General features: G+C 50.5%; 1 protein-coding gene across 9 annotated transcripts; it reads right to left on the reverse strand.

Moving 5' to 3' along the window:
- Nucleotides 1–859: 859 nt before the first annotated feature.
- On the reverse strand, nucleotides 860–16,806 carry CCM2L (CCM2 like scaffold protein). Of its 9 annotated transcripts, XM_073236748.1 has the most exons (11): nucleotides 16,728–16,799; nucleotides 16,467–16,603; nucleotides 14,334–14,501; nucleotides 12,358–12,441; nucleotides 12,088–12,271; nucleotides 10,830–11,290; nucleotides 9,131–9,266; nucleotides 7,477–7,540; nucleotides 5,058–5,187; nucleotides 4,346–4,484; nucleotides 860–3,470 (listed from the first exon to the last, which is right to left on the reverse strand). In XM_073236748.1, exons 3-11 carry the CDS (start codon nucleotides 14,406–14,408, stop codon nucleotides 3,154–3,156), a joined length of 1,590 nt encoding a protein of 529 aa, XP_073092849.1. In that variant the 5' UTR covers nucleotides 14,409–14,501; nucleotides 16,467–16,603; nucleotides 16,728–16,799; the 3' UTR covers nucleotides 860–3,153. The 9 variants fall into 9 exon arrangements, with proteins under 9 accessions (XP_073092849.1, XP_017516116.3, XP_073092848.1 ...); XM_017660627.3 differs by lacking the exon at nucleotides 16,467–16,603 and having other exon boundaries at nucleotides 16,728–16,806; XM_073236747.1 differs by lacking the exon at nucleotides 16,728–16,799 and having other exon boundaries at nucleotides 16,467–16,711.
- Nucleotides 16,807–17,677: the final 871 nt, after the last annotated feature.

Here is a 17,677-nt window from a genome sequence, read left to right on the forward strand (position 1 = left end):
CAGTGGCTCTAGGACTCCTCTTCAACATGCATTTGTGATGGACTGCTAGACATTTCTACTGGGAAGCTGGCAGTAGGAAGAAGCTGGGCCCCAAATGGGTAGGACCTCAGGGTAAGGGGCAGCTGGAGACCAGTTCACTAACTACACCACTTGTTCCTGGGACTGTCCCCAAGGGATCCAGCTGGTAGGGAAGTTCCACCCTTACACCACCCCTAGAGGTCTTTGGGAATCAGCTGTCCTACCCCAAGGGGGTTTTCCCCTCTTGCAGTGCCAGGAATGGAACCATGATGGGAAGTAACCCTGGCAGGAGGAAGTGTGGCCAGAGCCCCCATGCTCAGAGCCTGGACCACCCCAGCCAGGGGCCTTTGTATCTCAGAAACCAAGGGGTTACATGGCTTTGGTAAGAGGGTAGTTCCGGGGTGGAGGGGGGGACTTCCTCGGAGTGTGAGGGAAATTGCTCCATCCCCGGAGCAGTGTGGCAAGAACTGTCCCAGTGCTGCTCAGCAGCCCCGTCACTGTGCCTTGGTTAGGACTGTGGGCAATTTTTGAGCTTGACCCTCTTGCGAAGCCTTCAAGGTCTTTAAGAGGGACCCCTATGTCTCTGGCCTCTACCAGCCAACTGACTCCTCTCTCTGTGGCTGCCTTACTCGGGAAGTTACTAAGGCTCTCATCACCTCCGTCTGCAGTCAGTCACCACATCCCAGCGGCTGGTAGGATAGTAGAGCAGTGAGGAGCATGGGCTCTGGGGTTGGCCTCTTACGGGTCCCAGTCCCAGCTCACCGTGGGACCCTGGCCCATTGACTTCACCTCTTTGACCTCCAGTTTCCCTCACCCATAAAAAAAAATATATTTGAAACCATTAACTAAGGATTTGTTTATTGGAACAACTTTGTTCAAAGGAAAGCAACCAGTGGTTCTCACCGTGTGGTTCCTGGACCATCAGCATCACTTGAGTACTTGTTAGAAATGCAAATTCTTGGGCCCCACCTCTGCTCCACTGAGTCAGAAACTCTGGCGTGGGACTCTACAGTCTGTTTCAGCAAGCTTTGCAGGAGATTCTGATGCAGCTCAAGTCTGAGACCCACTGCCACAGATAAACCTAACAGATGGGCAATGTACTGGGAGAAGATATTTGGAACACCAACATCCAACAAAGGATTAATATCTAAAATATATAAACTACTCCTGCAAACCAGTAAGAAAAACACAGGACACCCAACTGACACTGTGCAAAAGACATGAACATGCAGTTCACTGAAGGGGAAGTTCAAAGGCCCAGCAAGGATAGGAGGTTCTGCATCTCAGGATTATAGAGAAATGCAAGTTAAAATAGCAAGGTGCCACCTTACACCTAAACTGTAAGCAAAAATTACAAAGTAAAATAATGAAGGGGAGACAGCATCCTTCACTTGCTGCTAGAGGAATTTAGTGAGATTTAAAACATGTATGTCTTCTGATCTAATAACTCCACTTTTGAGTAAAGAGTCCAAAGAAATTTTCATGTAGGTCCATAAGAGTAATGTACAAAGGTGTTCATCACAATATTGTTTGTGGTAAGAAGGAATTGGAAGCAACCTAGGTGTCCATCACTGGGGGAATGAATAAATAAAACAATGATGCTCAGCTTGGAATATCTTGCAGGAGTTCAATAAGCTAGATTTTCTCATGGCAACATGGGTCAAAAACCACACTATGGAGTGGAAGAAGAAAGCAACAGAATGAGATCCTTACACAATACCATTTACACCATGTAAACACATACACAAAACACTGTGTATTTTATGTCTAGGGACATATATCAACACATGGTGGGGCGGTACCTTTATGTGGGGAAGGGAAGGAATGTGGGGAATATATGGATGGAAAGGGGGAAATACAACGTTGGAGGGGCCTTGCATGGACCAGTTATGATGGGATGGCCATTTGCCACAGGGTATGAATCTTGAAACTCCCTGGACCCAAAGCCCTAATAATAGTGATAATATTACTTAAAAATTGGTGATAATAGTACCTACCGCATGGTAAGTACCATGTGTCTAGCCATGGAAGGCTCAGCAAAGTTTTCCAAGTACAATTTAGCTCTTTTATGTGAGTATCTGGCCTCTTCTCAGACCTCATTCCTTTTAGCCTCCAAGGCTTTCCGCAGGCTGTGTTGGGCGCTGCCCTTCCGTTGACTTCCTAACCCTGCCTTCAGATGTCTTCTACTACCCCAGACCCCCTCAGTGGCTGGCTGTGGAGTCTTGGGTACTTTTCATTTGGGGCTTGAGCACAGAGCCAGGCTGTAATAGATCTGTGAGTGGCAAGTCCTATTTCCTCTTTACCAACTGAGGTCCCTGAGGGTCTTCTTACATTCTATCTCCACCCCCTACCAATTCCCACCCCATTGCACCCAGGCAAGACAGGGAAATCGAGTCAGAAAATGTTGTATGTGGAAGGGAGCAGAGTTTACTGAGTGCCTATCACATGCTGGACTCAGCACTAAGGCCCTGACCTTTGTTAGTCCCCACCACCACCATGAGGTGGGTGAGGCCCACCCCAACTGACACATTAGGCAGTGGGAGACACAAGAGGAGCCGGGACACCGGCCAGCCAGGAGCCCTATGACTCCCTGGCTCCAGGTGCAGGATCTGAATAAGTAACTTGCTCGAAAGTCTTAGGATCAGGACTAGGGCCTACTTAGAGCCTTAAAAAGACCCTCTATTTAGTATGGTCAGTTTGAGGTAATATCTAAGGAGAATCTGGAGATTCCCTTAGGTTCCCCCCCGCCTTCTGAACCTGTTTCTCAAACCGTAAAACAGGAGTAACAGGTATCTCTGGGCATTCATTTCTCAGTCTACCAGCAGGTGGAGCCCACTCCCCACCCGGTCTTCCACCTGCAGAACGCTGCGGAGTCACGAGGAGGCCTGTGTGACCTAGGGCCCCGCCGAGAGTCCCGGGGCAGCTGCCCAGGACTTTAGGGTGCCGCCCCCTGCAGGGCACCCTCACTACTGTAAGGACCAGAGTCCCAGGCAGGGACGCAAACCCCCTGGAGTGCTGGCCCCCGTGGGGCTGTGAGAAGAGGTCTGGGGATGGGGTCCCACCAGCAAGATCGAGCGAGACTCAGAGGCGGGTTATAGAGACACCCCCCTTCTCCGCCCTCCGCATAGGCGGCAGCTACAGGTAGTTGTCCTCGGCTGCATCCCCCCCACTAGGGGAGCCCTGGGCCTCTGGGTCCGTGCTGTCGTCATCGTCGTCGGGGGCCAGCGCCTCGATGTCGTGAGTGATGTCGTTCAGCAGCCGGTGGAAGGCCTGCGCCTCAGGTCGCTGAGCAGCACCGTCGTAGCTGCGCACAGCCGAAGCGGACGTAGAGCTCATGCTGCGCTTGATGCGGCCGAAGCTGTCGGTGAGAATGCCTCCCTCGCGGATGCCCACGCCCTCCAGGAAGCCCTCAAAGTAGCCAATGTCCTGGTCGGGGATGAAGGGCCGCATCCCTACGGGCGGGGGATGGGGGTGGCGGCAGGGTGACTTCCTCAGGTTCAGCCCTGACCTCAGAGGAATCATCTTCTCTGGAGAGCTGAGTTCAAATCCTTAACTCTCTGAGCCAGAGAATGTTTTCAGCACACAGTAAATGTTCACTGTGTGTCAGCTTATTAATATTACTTCAATTGTTATATTCCCATTTACTACTTGTGTGACCCTCTTTAAATAACCATTCTGAGCCTTACTTTCCTTGCCTCTAAAACGGAGAAAACCGCCGCTATTCTGGTAGGAATGAGAGGATTAAATTGGGTACTTAGCACACACTGAGTGCCCCATAAAAGTTAGATTGCTTTACTTCTGTTGCCACTTACTGCCTATGGGACTTAAGTACTCTGCATCTCTGAGCCTCAGTTTCCTCATCTGCAAAAAACGGTGGCAAATAATAGTTTCTACTTCCCCAAACTAAGGGTATTCAATGAGACAATGCTCCGCACAGGGTAACTGCCAAATGCATGCTAGCTTATTAACATTATCATTCCTGCTGTTATTAGTCATCCTTACCAGTTGTGTGATCTTGGGCAAGTTCCTTAGCCTCTCTGAGCCTCAGCTTCCTCAGAGGGTAAAATGGGAAGAATCATTCCCTCTCCCAGCTCTACTTTGAAAATGAAAATGTCCATACCAGTGCTCTGTTCTTATGGGCTCTGTAACTGCAGGCAAGTCCCTTCCCTTCTCTGCACCTCAGTCTCTCTTCTGCTCTGTGATCTCATGATCATGGCTTTATTGGAGGCTGAGGGACAAGGGGTAAATGCTCGCAGCCTGGCACCTGATTGGGAATGTCATGGGCCGTGGGAGGCCTTGGTGCCCTTGGGGCTGGGTGGGGGCTCACCGAGGAGGAGGAGCTTGCGCCGGTCCCCGTAGAGCTCCAGCAGGCCTGTGCAATAGTCCTGGATAGGCAGCCCCAGCCGGTACTCCCGCAGCAGCAGCGCGAACTGTTGGATCTCAGTGGGCCCCAGCTTACTCCGCAACTGTAGGGACACTATTTGGGATCAATCCCAGAGGGCGACCCCCACCCAAGCCCTGCCTAAAAGGCATGAGCCCTCTCTGATGGCCTGTGTAGCCCAGACCTCTCAAAAACCTTCCATGACCTACTGGGGGACATCCGGACTCCCTGGGCTGCATCGAAGAATGGGAAGTGGACTCAAGCTGCCTGAGTTCAAATCCTGGTTCCTTCATTGATCAGCTCTGTGATCTTGGGTAGGTGACAACCTCCCTGACCTCATTTATCTCATCTGCAAAGTGAGAATAATGATGGTCTCCTTCTTGGGTTGTTGAAAGGATTAAAAGAAATGACACCTAAATGGTGGTTAGAACAGTGCCTGATATACAGCAAATGCTCAATTAATGCTAGCTGATATTAGTTACGGCCTTTCACAGGCTGGCTTCAGTTTACTCTCCTAACTTCATGTCCCGTCCTGACTTCTCAGGTTTTATGCTTCAATTATGTCATCCAGAATTACTCATGATTCCTGAAATACCCCCATGTTTTCTCCAGGCTCCAAGCCTTTGCTTGTGCTGTTCACACTGCCCGCCCAGCTCACCGTGACCATGTAATCCTGCAATTGCTCGAGGCCCAGGCCGCTGTGGTCACTGCCACTGCAGTGGGAGCCATGGAAAGAGGGTGTGGACGTGCCGCTGTAACACGCTTCAAAGGTGTCCTGGGAGCCATTGCTGCAGGGACAGGCAGAAAGGGGCCCTCACTCACCTCCATCCAGCTGCTTTCTCTGTGGTGGGTGGAAGGTGGGAAAGGCACAACTACCAACACTCTGAGCCACAGGCCCCATCCCAGCTCCTACCTAGTCCTCTAGACTACACATTATCTGGCTCCTGGCTACCCCTCAAACTTCCTCTCACCCTTGCTCTTTGTGCTCAGGGCACCCCACCTTCTCCTTTTTCCTCTAGTACTCCAAGTACCTCTTCACCTCTGGGCCTTCGCACATGCTGTTCCTGCTGCCTGAAATACCTCTCTCCCCTACATTTTGTTCAGCTAACTCTTATTCATCATTGGATCTTAAATGTCACTGCAGTAAACTTTTCCCTGATCTGCTCAGACTGGGTTTCACCTTCTGTCAAATGTGGGCACCAAGTCTGTAAGTCTACTCATGACATGCAAGCCTTTCCAGACACTCCCAGAAATATCCTCTTGCTTCAGCCATGGTGGCCTCGTGGCTGCTCCTCGCACACACCAAGCTTTTACTTGCGTCAGAACCCTTGCACTTGCTGTCCCCTCTGCCTGCAGCATTCTTCCCCAGCCGTCCTCTAGGTCTCAGTTCAACTGTCATCAACTCTGAAAGGCCCTCCCAATGCCCCAGGCGAGATAGGCTCCCCATGGCCTCTCAGCACTCTGAGTTTCCCTTTAGTGCTTATTAGCATTAAGGTTTATTTTTATTAACTAATGATTTCATTATCTCCTATGCCAGATTGTAAAACATGCAAGGGCAGGCTTGCTTTCTTCACTTGTTGAATGTCTACCATGTGGCAAGCTCGGGGCTTATCCTTGTCTTGCTCCCTAGCACACAGCACAGTGCCTGGCACAGGATAGGTACTCAATAAATACTGCTTAGTAAAAAGTCAACTTGCTTCCTGGGCCCTAAATTACTCAAGAACCATCTTCTATTATTTCCTACAGAGAAGCAGTACAGTTCAGTTATATTTAAGGCTATGGGCCTGGAGCCTGCCTGTTTGGGATCAAATCCCAGGCCTACAGCCTACTAGCCTGCTTGACCTTGTGCCAGCTGCTTAACTTTTCCATTCCTCAGTTTCTCCATCTGTAAATGGGATGATAAAAATCAGTGTCATGAGAATGAAAGGAGTTAATATTTGTAAAGCATTTAGCGTTGTTGACTATAAGCAATAAACTGTAACTACTGTAATGGTGCTATGTTGATTTATTATAGAAAAATGAAGTGCTTTGTAGAATAGCCCTAGGTACACAGCAAGCTCACGTTAGTCATTATCATGATTTTCATCTCTCCAGCAGATGTCAGGTTATTTAAGGACTGGCCTGAGGGCACACAGTATTAGGAAGGCGAATATATTGCCACTAAAAATGGAGGGTGGGGAAGCAGGGAATATTTCACTGGCGGAGACTGCTATTTGTCACGCCACAGGCCTTAGTAACAGAACTAGGGTGACCAATTAATCCAGTTTGTTAGGCACTTTCCTGGCTTTAGTACTGAAAATCTCATGCCCTCGGAAAACCTTCAGTCCTGGGCAACCTGGGGTGGTTGGTCACACTTAACAGAAACCTGGACAATGTTCCCAACTGATAATTTTTTTTTTAATCCTACATTTTCCAGCCTTTCTTGCAGCTAGTTGTGGCCTTATGACAAAGTTCTGGCCAATGAGGTATAAGCAAAAGCCATCAGGTAGGGATTCCATTCCACCCTGATGAGGGGCCCCTGGCATGCTATTGTGATGACTGGAGCTAAAACCACCATCTTGGTCCATGAGGTACCCTCGAGGGTGAAAGTAAGTGCTGGGGAGGCAGGAAAAGATACACCCGGGCCCCTGATGACTATATACCATGAAATCCTGGTCTGTCTTAGCTAAGAGACAGGGGAGGAAGGCTCTACCTTGCTTAAATACTTTTTTTTTAGAGTTTTCTATTATATGGAGCCAAAACTAGGTAAATGAAAATTATTTGGGGCACTAGCTGTAATTTTTCAACTCTGTAGGCCACTGTGTCTGGATGACTGGGGAAGAACTGCGGCTTATGTGGACCCAGTTCTGGGTTCTGGTTGCCCTCTGGGTTTCTCGGGTCTGGGTCTGGATCCCATGAGTTCACAGAGCTCAGTTTACCTCCCAGCCTCAGGGCCCAGTGTCTCAGCATAAATCAAGGTGGGGTCACTCTCTCCCACCTCTCTTGCCACAGGGGGCTCAAGAATGCCTATTAGAGTGGTCCTGTTCATGCAGGGGTGGTGGGGCAAGAGCAGGGTCCCCAGGGAGGGCAGTACGCACAAGGAGCTGCAGCAGCTGAAGTCGGCGTCATAGGCGTATGTCCCATCTGTGCGACAGCTCTCACCTGTGGCCAGAAGACAGCTGTCAGAGGTGGCAAAGCAGGGACCAACATCCTGGTTCCCTAAGGTCCCAACCCCAGCCCCAGCCCCACCCTGGGGCTAGATGGTGGCTACGGCATCGATGGCCTTGTCAGCAATTATAAGGGTGTCTGCTTTCACTCTGAGTGAAATGGGCAGCCTCTGCAGGATTCTGACCATGATTCCCGACCCTACCAGTTGACCTTGGGCAACTCACTTCCCCTCTCCTGGCCCTCTATTTCCCCAAGGTTGGGACAATACTACCTTCCTGCCTACCTCAATGGGGGTCTTAAGGACAGCACGTGAGGGAACAGGTAAGGTTGTATTTTGTACACTGTATGTGTTTGAATCAAGAAAAAAAAGAACTTTGAGGGGAAGGAACTCAAAATGGTTCCACTTTCAGATACCTTGCTCTGTATATGGCCCTGTCATCTCCGACTCCAGGTATTAGCCTTACCCTTGCTTGGCTCTCTCAGTGTCTCTCTCAGTGTCACTTCCTCAGGGGACTCCCCTGACTTCCCAGGCAAGGCTGGTTCCTCAGACTATGTTCTCATAGCACAGCATGTGGTTACAGATTTTGTGTGTCATTATTTCATTCCTAAGCAATGCCAGTCTGGGGAGGCCAGGGCCATGTCTGGTGTTGCTCACCAGTATATCCTGGTGACTAGCAGGTGCTCAATAAATATTTGTCGATTGAATGAATTTGTTGGAATATTTGTTGAATTATCTCATTTATTTGCCCATCATCCCTGTGAGAGTTGAGGAACTAGTTCCACTTCCCAATAACCACAGCTCTCACAGCTGGGAGTGCCTCTTGAAGGAAAGTACCAGATCCCTGATGCTGGAGCTGTGCAAACAGGGGCCACACTGAGGGGGCCAGGGCTAAGGAAATTCATTAGTGGCCTTGAAGGCAGCATGAGGAATAGGGCTGTAGCAGATAAAGGCTTTAGAAACAGACACACTTGGGTTTGAATCCTGACTCTGTCACTTACCAGCTGTGTGGCCTTGAGCATTTGTTGACTGCTCTGAGCTGTAATGCCCTCATCTATAAAATTGGAATTATAAGGCCTCAGAGAATTTTTTCATCCATTCAAAAATACTTCTTAAGCATCTATGGTGTCTCCCTGGTCCTGTGCGAGGCTGACCAGGTTGCTATGAGGGTTAAATAAGACTTGGCACGTAGTCAGTGCTCAATAATGCCTCTACCCTTGATTGCATTCAAGGACCTGTTTGTAAATCTTGGTTTTGACCTAGAGTCCTAATGAGGCAAGACAGCTCAGTAAACAGACAATACATGTGTTTAGATTTCTGCAAAGCAGGGGCATCAGAAACAGAAGGAAGAGAGAAAAGTCAGCTCTGAGAGGCTTATTCTGAATCTGGCAACCAGAACATCTATAAAGAAGCTAGGGTTGAGGTCACCAGGGAAACTGACATTTTATTTTAACTACATATTGGGGGTATACTCTAATTGCGGTAGAGATCAGGACCCCTAAAGCTTTCGTTGGCTCTGAGTCCTGGGGCATCCCTCCAGCCTTTTGGAAGTTCTCACAGGAGTTGCCAGGATTTTGAGTACTCACTGCGGCTGCAGAGCCACGGCCGTTCAGGAGTGGATGTGTAGTGGCAGCCAGCCCGGTCCACACACTCAATGCTCTGGTCCCCATAGATGATCTGGAAGACCTGACAGATGAGGGCACAGGACTCCTCGGCAGCATCCTAGCCCAGAGAGGGAGAGAGAACTCAGGCCCACTCCAGTGACCAGGATGCCCCTGCTTCCTAGACGGTGTGAGGAGGCTCACAGGGCACACATACACTCCTAGAGATGCTTAAATAGACTTTTAACGGCATTTCCCATCAAAATCATATGGCTACTTTCTGGGTCTTGGACTACTATACAAGGTCCAGCGACAACTCTTAACTCTGAAAAATGCACCCCAAATTTCTGGCAATTCACAGGGCCCCTAAAGCTTGTCTAAAATAAGCCCTAAATTAGTTTAATTTACATGTAGGAAGCTGAGGCCCACATAAGTGGTGATCAGCCAGGATTAGAACCTGGGTCCCCTAATACCTACTAGGAGGAAGAATTAAATGTGGAAAATTTAGGTCATATTTAGATATGAGCTTCCTAGTACCCAGGGCAAAAATGGAAGTAGGATGAATACATGACCTTCAGTCTCTGATAGAAGAAAGGAATTTAAGTTTGTGTGTGAAACTTTTTGAGATTACAAATTTGAAGAGGAATTTGCATCTTTAATTTACTTCTTTATGCCTTTAAGTAAGAGACACGGAAAGACAGGGGAGACTAACTTCATAATGCCATTTCCTATTTTGTACCTCAAAAAGCCCAGGGTGTAAGTTAAAATGTAACCCAGGATAGGCATTTTGGGATGGGGAGTGTAATAATCATCAAGCCAGGCTTGATCCTTACAATAACCCTACAAAATGGACAGGGAAGAGTATCCTTATTTTAGAGTTGAAGACACTGAAGCTTAGAAAGTGATTAAGTGACTTGCCTAGGCTCACACAAGTTTACGGCATTGACTAACACTGGCACCCAGGTTGTTTCACTCTAACTCCCATGCTTTCCTTGGGACCATGGTGCCTCAGAGAGGAGGCGAGATACTCCTGGAAAAGAACTCTTCATTTATTTAATGATTCTCATTCACTCCTTATGTGTGGCAGGCACTAGGCCAGGCTCTGGGGTCTCAGAGATAAATTAGATGAGGTCTGTACCCTAAAGTCCTCCAGTCCAAGGGGATAACAGGGTGCACTGTGTCTGCTGACTTCTACCCCTCCTTCACATTTCAGTTTAAAAGGGACAAACTCACTTCTCTACGGAAAATTACTTAGTCTCTGGGTCTCAGTTTCCTTCTCTATAGAATGGGGATGGTTGTAACATTTGCCACTAGGGGGTTACCGTGAGAGTGAAGCGTGTTAATACTGGTTCCGTGTCTGGCATGGGTTGGCACTAGATTCCTGCTGGTGATTAGTGTCCTGATTGTTACTGTTGTAGTGCAGACGACATTGGTGAAGGAGCTGGGCTGGACGAGAGGTTAGATCAAGCCTGATAGAGAGCCATTTTGGCTTTTCATCCCATTGGGACAGCAAGTGGGAGGCGGCCTGGGCCGGAGTTCAGAAGCCTTTTGTCGTCATGAGCACATACACACTACAGGTAGAACCTTAAGTCGAAGGTAGGGCCGAAGGAGGGAGAGGCTAGGGTGGACCCCAGGAACCTCATAACCTCGTGAAAGCGCGGGGCTGGGGTGCCCTCGAGCTCACCCTGTTGGCCACAGCCAGGATGACGAGGTTGCAGTAGGCGTCGGGGCTGGGGTCCTGCGGGTCGAGCGGGTTGGTGCCCGGGTGGCGCCGCTCCCAGCTGCCGCCGCCGCCCGCCTGCCTCCGCTCCCAGCTGCCGCCCGGCTTGCCCGCACCGCCGCCGCCGCCGCCGCCGTGTCGCCGCTCCCAGCTGCCGCTGAACGTCTGCCGCCGCTCCCAGCTGCCCGACGCCCGAGCCCCAGCGCGCTGGCGCTCCAGGCTGCCCCCGCCACCGGCCCCGGCCCGGGCCTCGGCTCCCGCGCCCCCGCCCCACGCCATGCGCCAGTCCAGGCTGCAGATGGTGTGGCGCCGCTCCGTGGTGCCCACCCGCCGCTTCTCGGGCGCCGCGCCCGGCGGGCCTGGGTCGCGCCCCGCGCCGCCGGGGCTGGCGTCTACGCCTGCTGGCACAGGATCCACGCCCAGACCTAGGAGAGACCGGGTGCCTTCAGCAGGAGATCCGAACGAAGTGGCCCCTGCGAGGCCCGCGGCTGGACCTGCCCCCGACGCGCAAGGTCCCAGGCCCCACCCCTGACTCCAAATTCTCGCGGCCAGACCCGCCCCCTCGCGGCCTTACTTTTGGCCACTCCCCAAGCCTCAGGCTCCACCCCTGGTTTTGGCTCTGCAGGCCGTTCCCCCTTGCCCAAACCCACTCTGGCGCCCCTTGCCCCAGGACCCGGCGGTCGGCCTGAAGGTGGTGGGCATCCCGTGTGGCTGTCCCATCCCGCTTGGATTCCGACTTTTCCTCAAAGCCGCCCCTGGCCCAGCCCCAACCCCCACCGCTGGTTTGGAGTGGTCTGTCATCTCCCACCTGCTATCCCGCCGTGAGCTCCGCCTCCCCGGGTATGGCCCCGCCCCTCGCCCTAGGTTTCGTGCCAGCCTTAGAGGGCGGCGGTCTCACTCCCCATCAGCACGCCCTTTAACTTTAGTTAAAGGATTCTAGTCTCTGCCCTTCCCAGGCTCCGCCACCTAGCCTCAGGAAGGCGGGTCAGGCCGCCCACCCTTCAACCTCAACCTTGGGCTCCGTGTTCTTGCGTATGACCACGGCCTGCCCCAGCCTCAGGGAATGTGGTCAGGCCTTCTCCGTCACCCTATAATCCAGCCTCAGCACACCCTCACCCCCTGCCCCAGGTCACGCCCATTCCCAAGACAAAACAAAATGTGGGGCTCTTTCTACCCGCTGCTTGTGAGGGTCAGGCCTCCGGCCAGATCCCGCCCTCTGTACCGGTCTTAAGCACCAGCAGGTGCAAAGCGTCGTCCTGCAGGTAGGAGGCGGCAGCGATCTCATGCGTGGGGATACGCAGAATGAGCTCCTCGTTGTCGCGCCAGGTGAGCAGCAGGCAGCGGGCCGACAGGCTGAGGATGCTGTCCTGCTCCGCCGTGGTCTTCAGGGGCAGCTCCTTCAGTTGCTGCGGGGTGGGTCGGATCTCCTGAGTCCCGGGGGGCCTCGGGTGGGAGAGAGAGTTGGGGACAAGACCCTTCCCCAGAGCCTCACCCTGGCCGTGTCCAGCAGCTGCAGGAGCTCGTCCCGGCTGGAGGGATTCAGTGAGGAGGTGACCCAGGTGAGGTGGCCCAGGAACTGGATGGAAATGGGGAGAGGAGAGGGATGGTGAGAGAGGGCAGAGAGAGGTCACCCTGAAGCCTTGGAGGACCCTGACCTCCTCACTGGCTATTGCAGGGTAGACTGAGATAGAAATATCTGACTTAATATAGGAACCTGGTAATAATGGTTATTAAGGCGGTCATAGAAGCCAGACACCGTCCTGAGAGCTTTATGCACATTCACTCATTCATATTCACTTTAAGGATGAGAAAACTAAGGCACAGCAAAGCTCAATAACATGCCCAAGATTATAGCTAGAAAGGGCGAAACTGCCCTCCCCATACACCAGAGCCACGCTCTCACTGCTGGCTTACGGTGTCTAAACACAGTTATTTAACTATGCCCGAGGCAAGAGTTACAATAATAGCTTCAAACAACCCACCACCTGTGAATTCCCATTGGGTCTGAGTGGCTCTGTCCTCCCTAAGCACCAGTTGTTAACTATTCAAGTCCTTTGTCTTCTTTATGATCTTGTAGAAGTTCAATGGAAAGGGTAGAATGCTACATCGAATCAATATATAATTTTGGCAGAAAAATGACGCTCCAGATCAATAAATTAATTTTTTATTTATTCTTAGTTATAACTTGATGTTGTTACTTAAGTGTTATTAAATGAAAGAATCAACTTTTTTCATTATTTTTAGTTTTATTCTTCTAGGTGAATTCCACCAATCAAATATTTTTTCTTTTTATTCTTTATGAAATTTCAGTCCCCAATTTTTAAGTGATTTGTTAGCTTTTCCCTTCATAATAGGGTTGCCAGATAAAATACAAGATGGCAGTTAAATTTGAATGTCACATAAATAACAAATACTTTTTTAGTTTGTATTTTTAGTATTTTTAGTCTCACGCGATATTTGGGACACATTAATACTAAAAAAGTTCTCCTTGCTTATCTGAAATTCAGATTTAACTAGGAAGCCTGTTTTTTTGTAAATCTGACACTCTTAACCCCCATATCAATATTCTTTGGGTAATGAGGATTCTCCACTCCTCCTTCACGGTGTTCACGAAATAGAGGTAAAGCCCTTGAGAGGTCTGTGGCTTGTTGACCTGGGTTCCTTTAACCTGCACACTGTCTGAGTAGCGAACAATGTCTCTGTAGTAAAACTTCACAGGAAGTATGCCCTTCTCTGGGAGTAAGTTTTGAGCCCCATGTTGACACAGGAACACTGAGGCTGAGCAGGTGGAGTTCACTTGCTGAGGGTCCCCAGCTTAAGTCAGGGGTGAGGCTGGCTGGAACTCAGGCTCTATTCTGAGCCTCCCCTGTGTGACACAAGGCTGGTCAGGGTTTGGTGTGGAGGAAAGGTAAGGTCTCTCCCAGTAGGGTCCAGGACACAATATCCCAAAATATGGCACCATGGCAGAGTGAATATCTTAAACTGAAGGAGTTTGAGAAAATGGCAGAAATGAGGTCACTCTGACTCCACCCACCACCTTTCTGCCCTGAAAGCAGGAGATACATCTCCCACGTGACAGGTACCCTGCCTGTACCAGGAGGGAGACATCCTTATCACCGGTGACAGGAAATTTAGGGCCAAGAAGGCTGTATAAACAAACCATGTTACTCCACCACTTACCACCCTGCAGCCCAAACCCCTCTGCCTTGTCAGTTCTTCACAAATGTATTGTTTCTTTATCAAAAAGATATAAAAGCTTCCTGCTCTGGTCCCTCCTGGGGGTCTTCATTCTCTTGTAGATGTTCCCGTGGATATGTACAAATGTAATAAAGTGTGTATGCATTTCTCTTGTTAATTTGTCTTTGTCAGCTTAATTTTCAGACCTAGCCAGGGGCCCTAAAAGGGTCAAGAAAACTATGCTCCTCACCCCAAGATTCTTTCCATCCCTTCTCCTCATCCCGCACGTACCTTGACCTCTTTCTCCAGGTAGTCACACAGCAGAATCTGGGGGTCGATGAGGTAGTCAGGGGGATAAAGGGGCATCGAGTGCAGGGGCCGGCGGCTCACACTATTCCGAAAGGCTGCCCGGCGTCCAGACTTGGGGAACACCAGCCTCCGGATGGGGGAGACAAAGCCCTGGGGAGTATGGGGTGTGTGGGGGAGGAGTAACAATAATACCAGCAACTGACTTTATCCAGAATTTATATGCCCAGCATTTTACTTATATTATCTAATTTAATTATCACAAAAACAAACAACAGCAACAAAAACGGGTACCTCTGTGATCCCCATTTTACAGATAGGGAGGAATAATACAGATAAGCCTCAGGAAGGAAACTAGCTGATAAGGTCACCAGCTAGTAGCAGCAGAACCCATAGTGCAGGCTGGCTCCAAAGCCTTCTTTCTGAGCATCCAGGTGAGGATGCAGGCCCTGCAGGGCCCAGGCCCAGGTGAAAGGGATGGGCCCAGGCTAGGGCAAATAAGAAAAATATTAAGATTCAGTGTGGCTGGGCGTTGGGTGCTTAGGTATTTGTTAAAGCTATCTCTGTGCTTTCCTAAAAATTAGAAATAGTTAATAAGTATATTTAAGTATAATCCAGTAGGCACCTACATAAAATGGCCTGAAGCAATGTTAAAAGAGCAAATCCCGGGCCCCAGCCCAGTCCATCAGGTTCTGGATCTCACGGGAAAGTTTGAGCACTACTCCAGGGCAGCGGATCTCACCACCACCACCAGCAGCAGTATCCTGGGGACTTAAGAGAAATGCCCATTCTTGTCCTCCATCCAGACCTAGTGCATCAGATCCTGGGGGTGAGGCCCAATGATCTGTGGTTTAACAAGTGCTCCAGGTGGTTCCCATGCACGCCCAGCTCATGCTTAACAACCAATATTCCGGGGCTTGGATGGAGTCTCTGGAAGCTCTGAGAAATGAGAACAAACATCTGGGAAAGGGCATTCCCAGCAGAGGGCACAGCATGTGCAAAACCCTGGAGGCTGTAAGGGCTGGATGAGCATGAGCCTGGAGAAGATGTATGTCATCTGTTGTGGCTGAATTAGGAGATGAACAAGTCATAAAGGGCTTCATCCTATGTAGGTGAGTATGTGTGTATATACGAGTAGAGTGGGCAGGTAAATGTTTTGTCTGTGGCCCCAGCCCTGCCCACTTCTCCAGCCTCATCTTACTCCCCCACCCCCCTACCCATGGTTGCCACTCCTACCTTCCAGCTACAAGGCCATCTTTCAGTCCTTCCTAGTTGCTACATTTCTTCCCACCCTGGGGCTTTTGCACATGCTGTTCTCTGTCTAAAACACTCTTCTGTGCCCTCTTTCCTTCCACTCCTACAGATTTCAGCTCAGCCTGACCAGTCTAGGGCTAGGTCCCCTAATATTCTGTCTCCCAGTATTATGTATGGAGACTTTCATGCAATTTTACATTCATTGATTAAAATAAAAATTAATAGTTGCCTCCCCTGTGAGCTCCTGGGAGGGAGCAAGGATGTGGTCTGACTTTGTTCACCACTACATGATCTCCAGCAGCAAGCAGTGCCTGACACATGATAGGTGCTCAATACATATCTACAGAAGGAATGAACCAAGAGAGCAAACACCCAGGTCTTGGCTCCCTCTGAGCCCCCATGATTCACATGGGAGCCTCTGTGCACAGCCTGACCCAGGTTTCCTGAGGAAAGAGGGTGCGGTTGGGGGTGGGAGTGGGAGTCAGAATGTGAGGGGATTCCTAGACTGCAAAGACCACCAGGTGAGATGACCAGAGAACCAGACCAGCAAACTTCTGAGAGTCAAGGAGGGGTGAGGATCTATAAGGCAGGGAGCAGTGAGGACATGACCCCCAGGCCGTGGCTTTAGGAGCAGAGCTGGTCCTTGTACAAAGATGGGGAGGAGGCAGGCTAGGTTGGAACCCAGCAGGCGAGCAGGTAGGTGTCTCAAGCCTGGAAAGGCAGCCTCATAGCACAGAGTTGCCTTGTCTAGGGAGGTAGGGAACAGGGGGCTGGGGCTGTCGGGTGTCTCTTGGTCTGAGAAGCTGCAGGAGGGAATCCCCAGGAGCACCAGGGAAGCATGGTGAGAGTATCTCCCCAGCTAACCTGTCTGGCCGAGTTTCCCTGGAAGGTGCCTGTCTGTCCGTCCACTCCAGGGATGGCAGAGACCACTGAGAGTGGGGGAACGGTTTAGGGAGTGTGGATCCCAAATGTCTGGCTGCCCAAGGGTGGGGAAGAAGGTCCTTCCAAGTGAAAAGAAAGATCCTACTTATGCCACTTGCTGCTCATCACCCCCACCCCAGGCTTCCCTCTTCCCCAGGTCTGGGGACATTTCTCTCCCTGCATCCCTCCCGACCTCCCACCTACCTTTTTCCCTTTCTTGACTTCATATTCCATGGTGAAGCGTCCCCTCCACTCCTGCCACCCTCTTGGCCACCCCCTCCCTCTTCCCCTACACAGTTCTTTGTTCTTTTTCCTGCCTGGTCGGAAACTCCACCAGCCCGGAGTTCCTGCCCCTCCCATCTGATAGTGAGCAGAGGTTTGGGAGTGGGGGGCGGGGGGTGGAGAACACAGCCTTGGAACCCTCCAGCTGGAGAGAGGACCCCTGGCCAGAGAGGCTGGCCTGAGGACGAAGCATCAAGGCTCCAGCTAAAAGGCCTGCTATCGAAGGGGCTTGCGAGTTCAGTAAGGCTGGGAACCAGTTCCCTGAATTTGGAGGCAGAAAATCACAGATTCCTCCCCTACTACTACCACTGACCTTGCTGTGTGGCCTTGGCAAGGCAAGTCAGTTCCCCCCTGTCACAGCCTCAGTCCCTCTCCCCTTCTATAAATTGGAAGCAAACATTGCCTCCCTCTCTGGGCTGCTGTGGTGAGAAATAAATGAAAGAGTGGGTGGGAAAATGCTTCATAAGCTGTAGAATAATGTGTCCAAGCAAGTTATGATTTAAAAAATTAATCATTACTATTAAGGGAGGCAGTGTGCATGAGCTGCAGAGACAGGCTTCCTGAGTTTGAATCCCAGCTTTGCCACGTACTAGACTATGACCCTGGGAAAGTCCCTAACCACTTGGGCCTCGGTTTCCCCATCTATAAAATGGGCACAATACCAGTCTGCCTTTATCATTAACTTGTAAGATTAAATGCACCTAGAAGAGCTCCTGGCACATATGAAGAGCTCAATAAATATTAACTATTTACTTATCTATGTGTCTGTGTGTCCTGGGCTGGTTTACTGTCCCTTGGGAGAATATTAGGGAGGCAAGTTTCCCTCTGTGGTTCTGTGCTGAGCACTTGACATATTTCATCTCACTTATTCT

The sequence above is a fragment of the Manis javanica genome, chromosome 5, assembly GCF_040802235.1.
Source record: "Manis javanica isolate MJ-LG chromosome 5, MJ_LKY, whole genome shotgun sequence".
Lineage (NCBI taxonomy): Eukaryota > Metazoa > Chordata > Mammalia > Pholidota > Manidae > Manis > Manis javanica.

Bases quoted from the DNA above. Each gene is read 5' to 3' on its own strand.
- CCM2L (XM_017660627.3), bottom strand. From the start codon at position 16,757: ATGGAATATGAAGTCAAGAAAGGGAAAAAG. The intron at 7,541-9,130 runs GTGAGTACTCAA...TTCTGGCCACAG, and splicing joins GCCGTGGCTCTGCAGCCGCA to GTGAGAGCTGTCGCACAGAT. The intron at 5,188-7,476 runs GTGCGTACTGCC...CTGTCCCTGCAG, and splicing joins TTCAGCTGCTGCAGCTCCTT to CAATGGCTCCCAGGACACCT.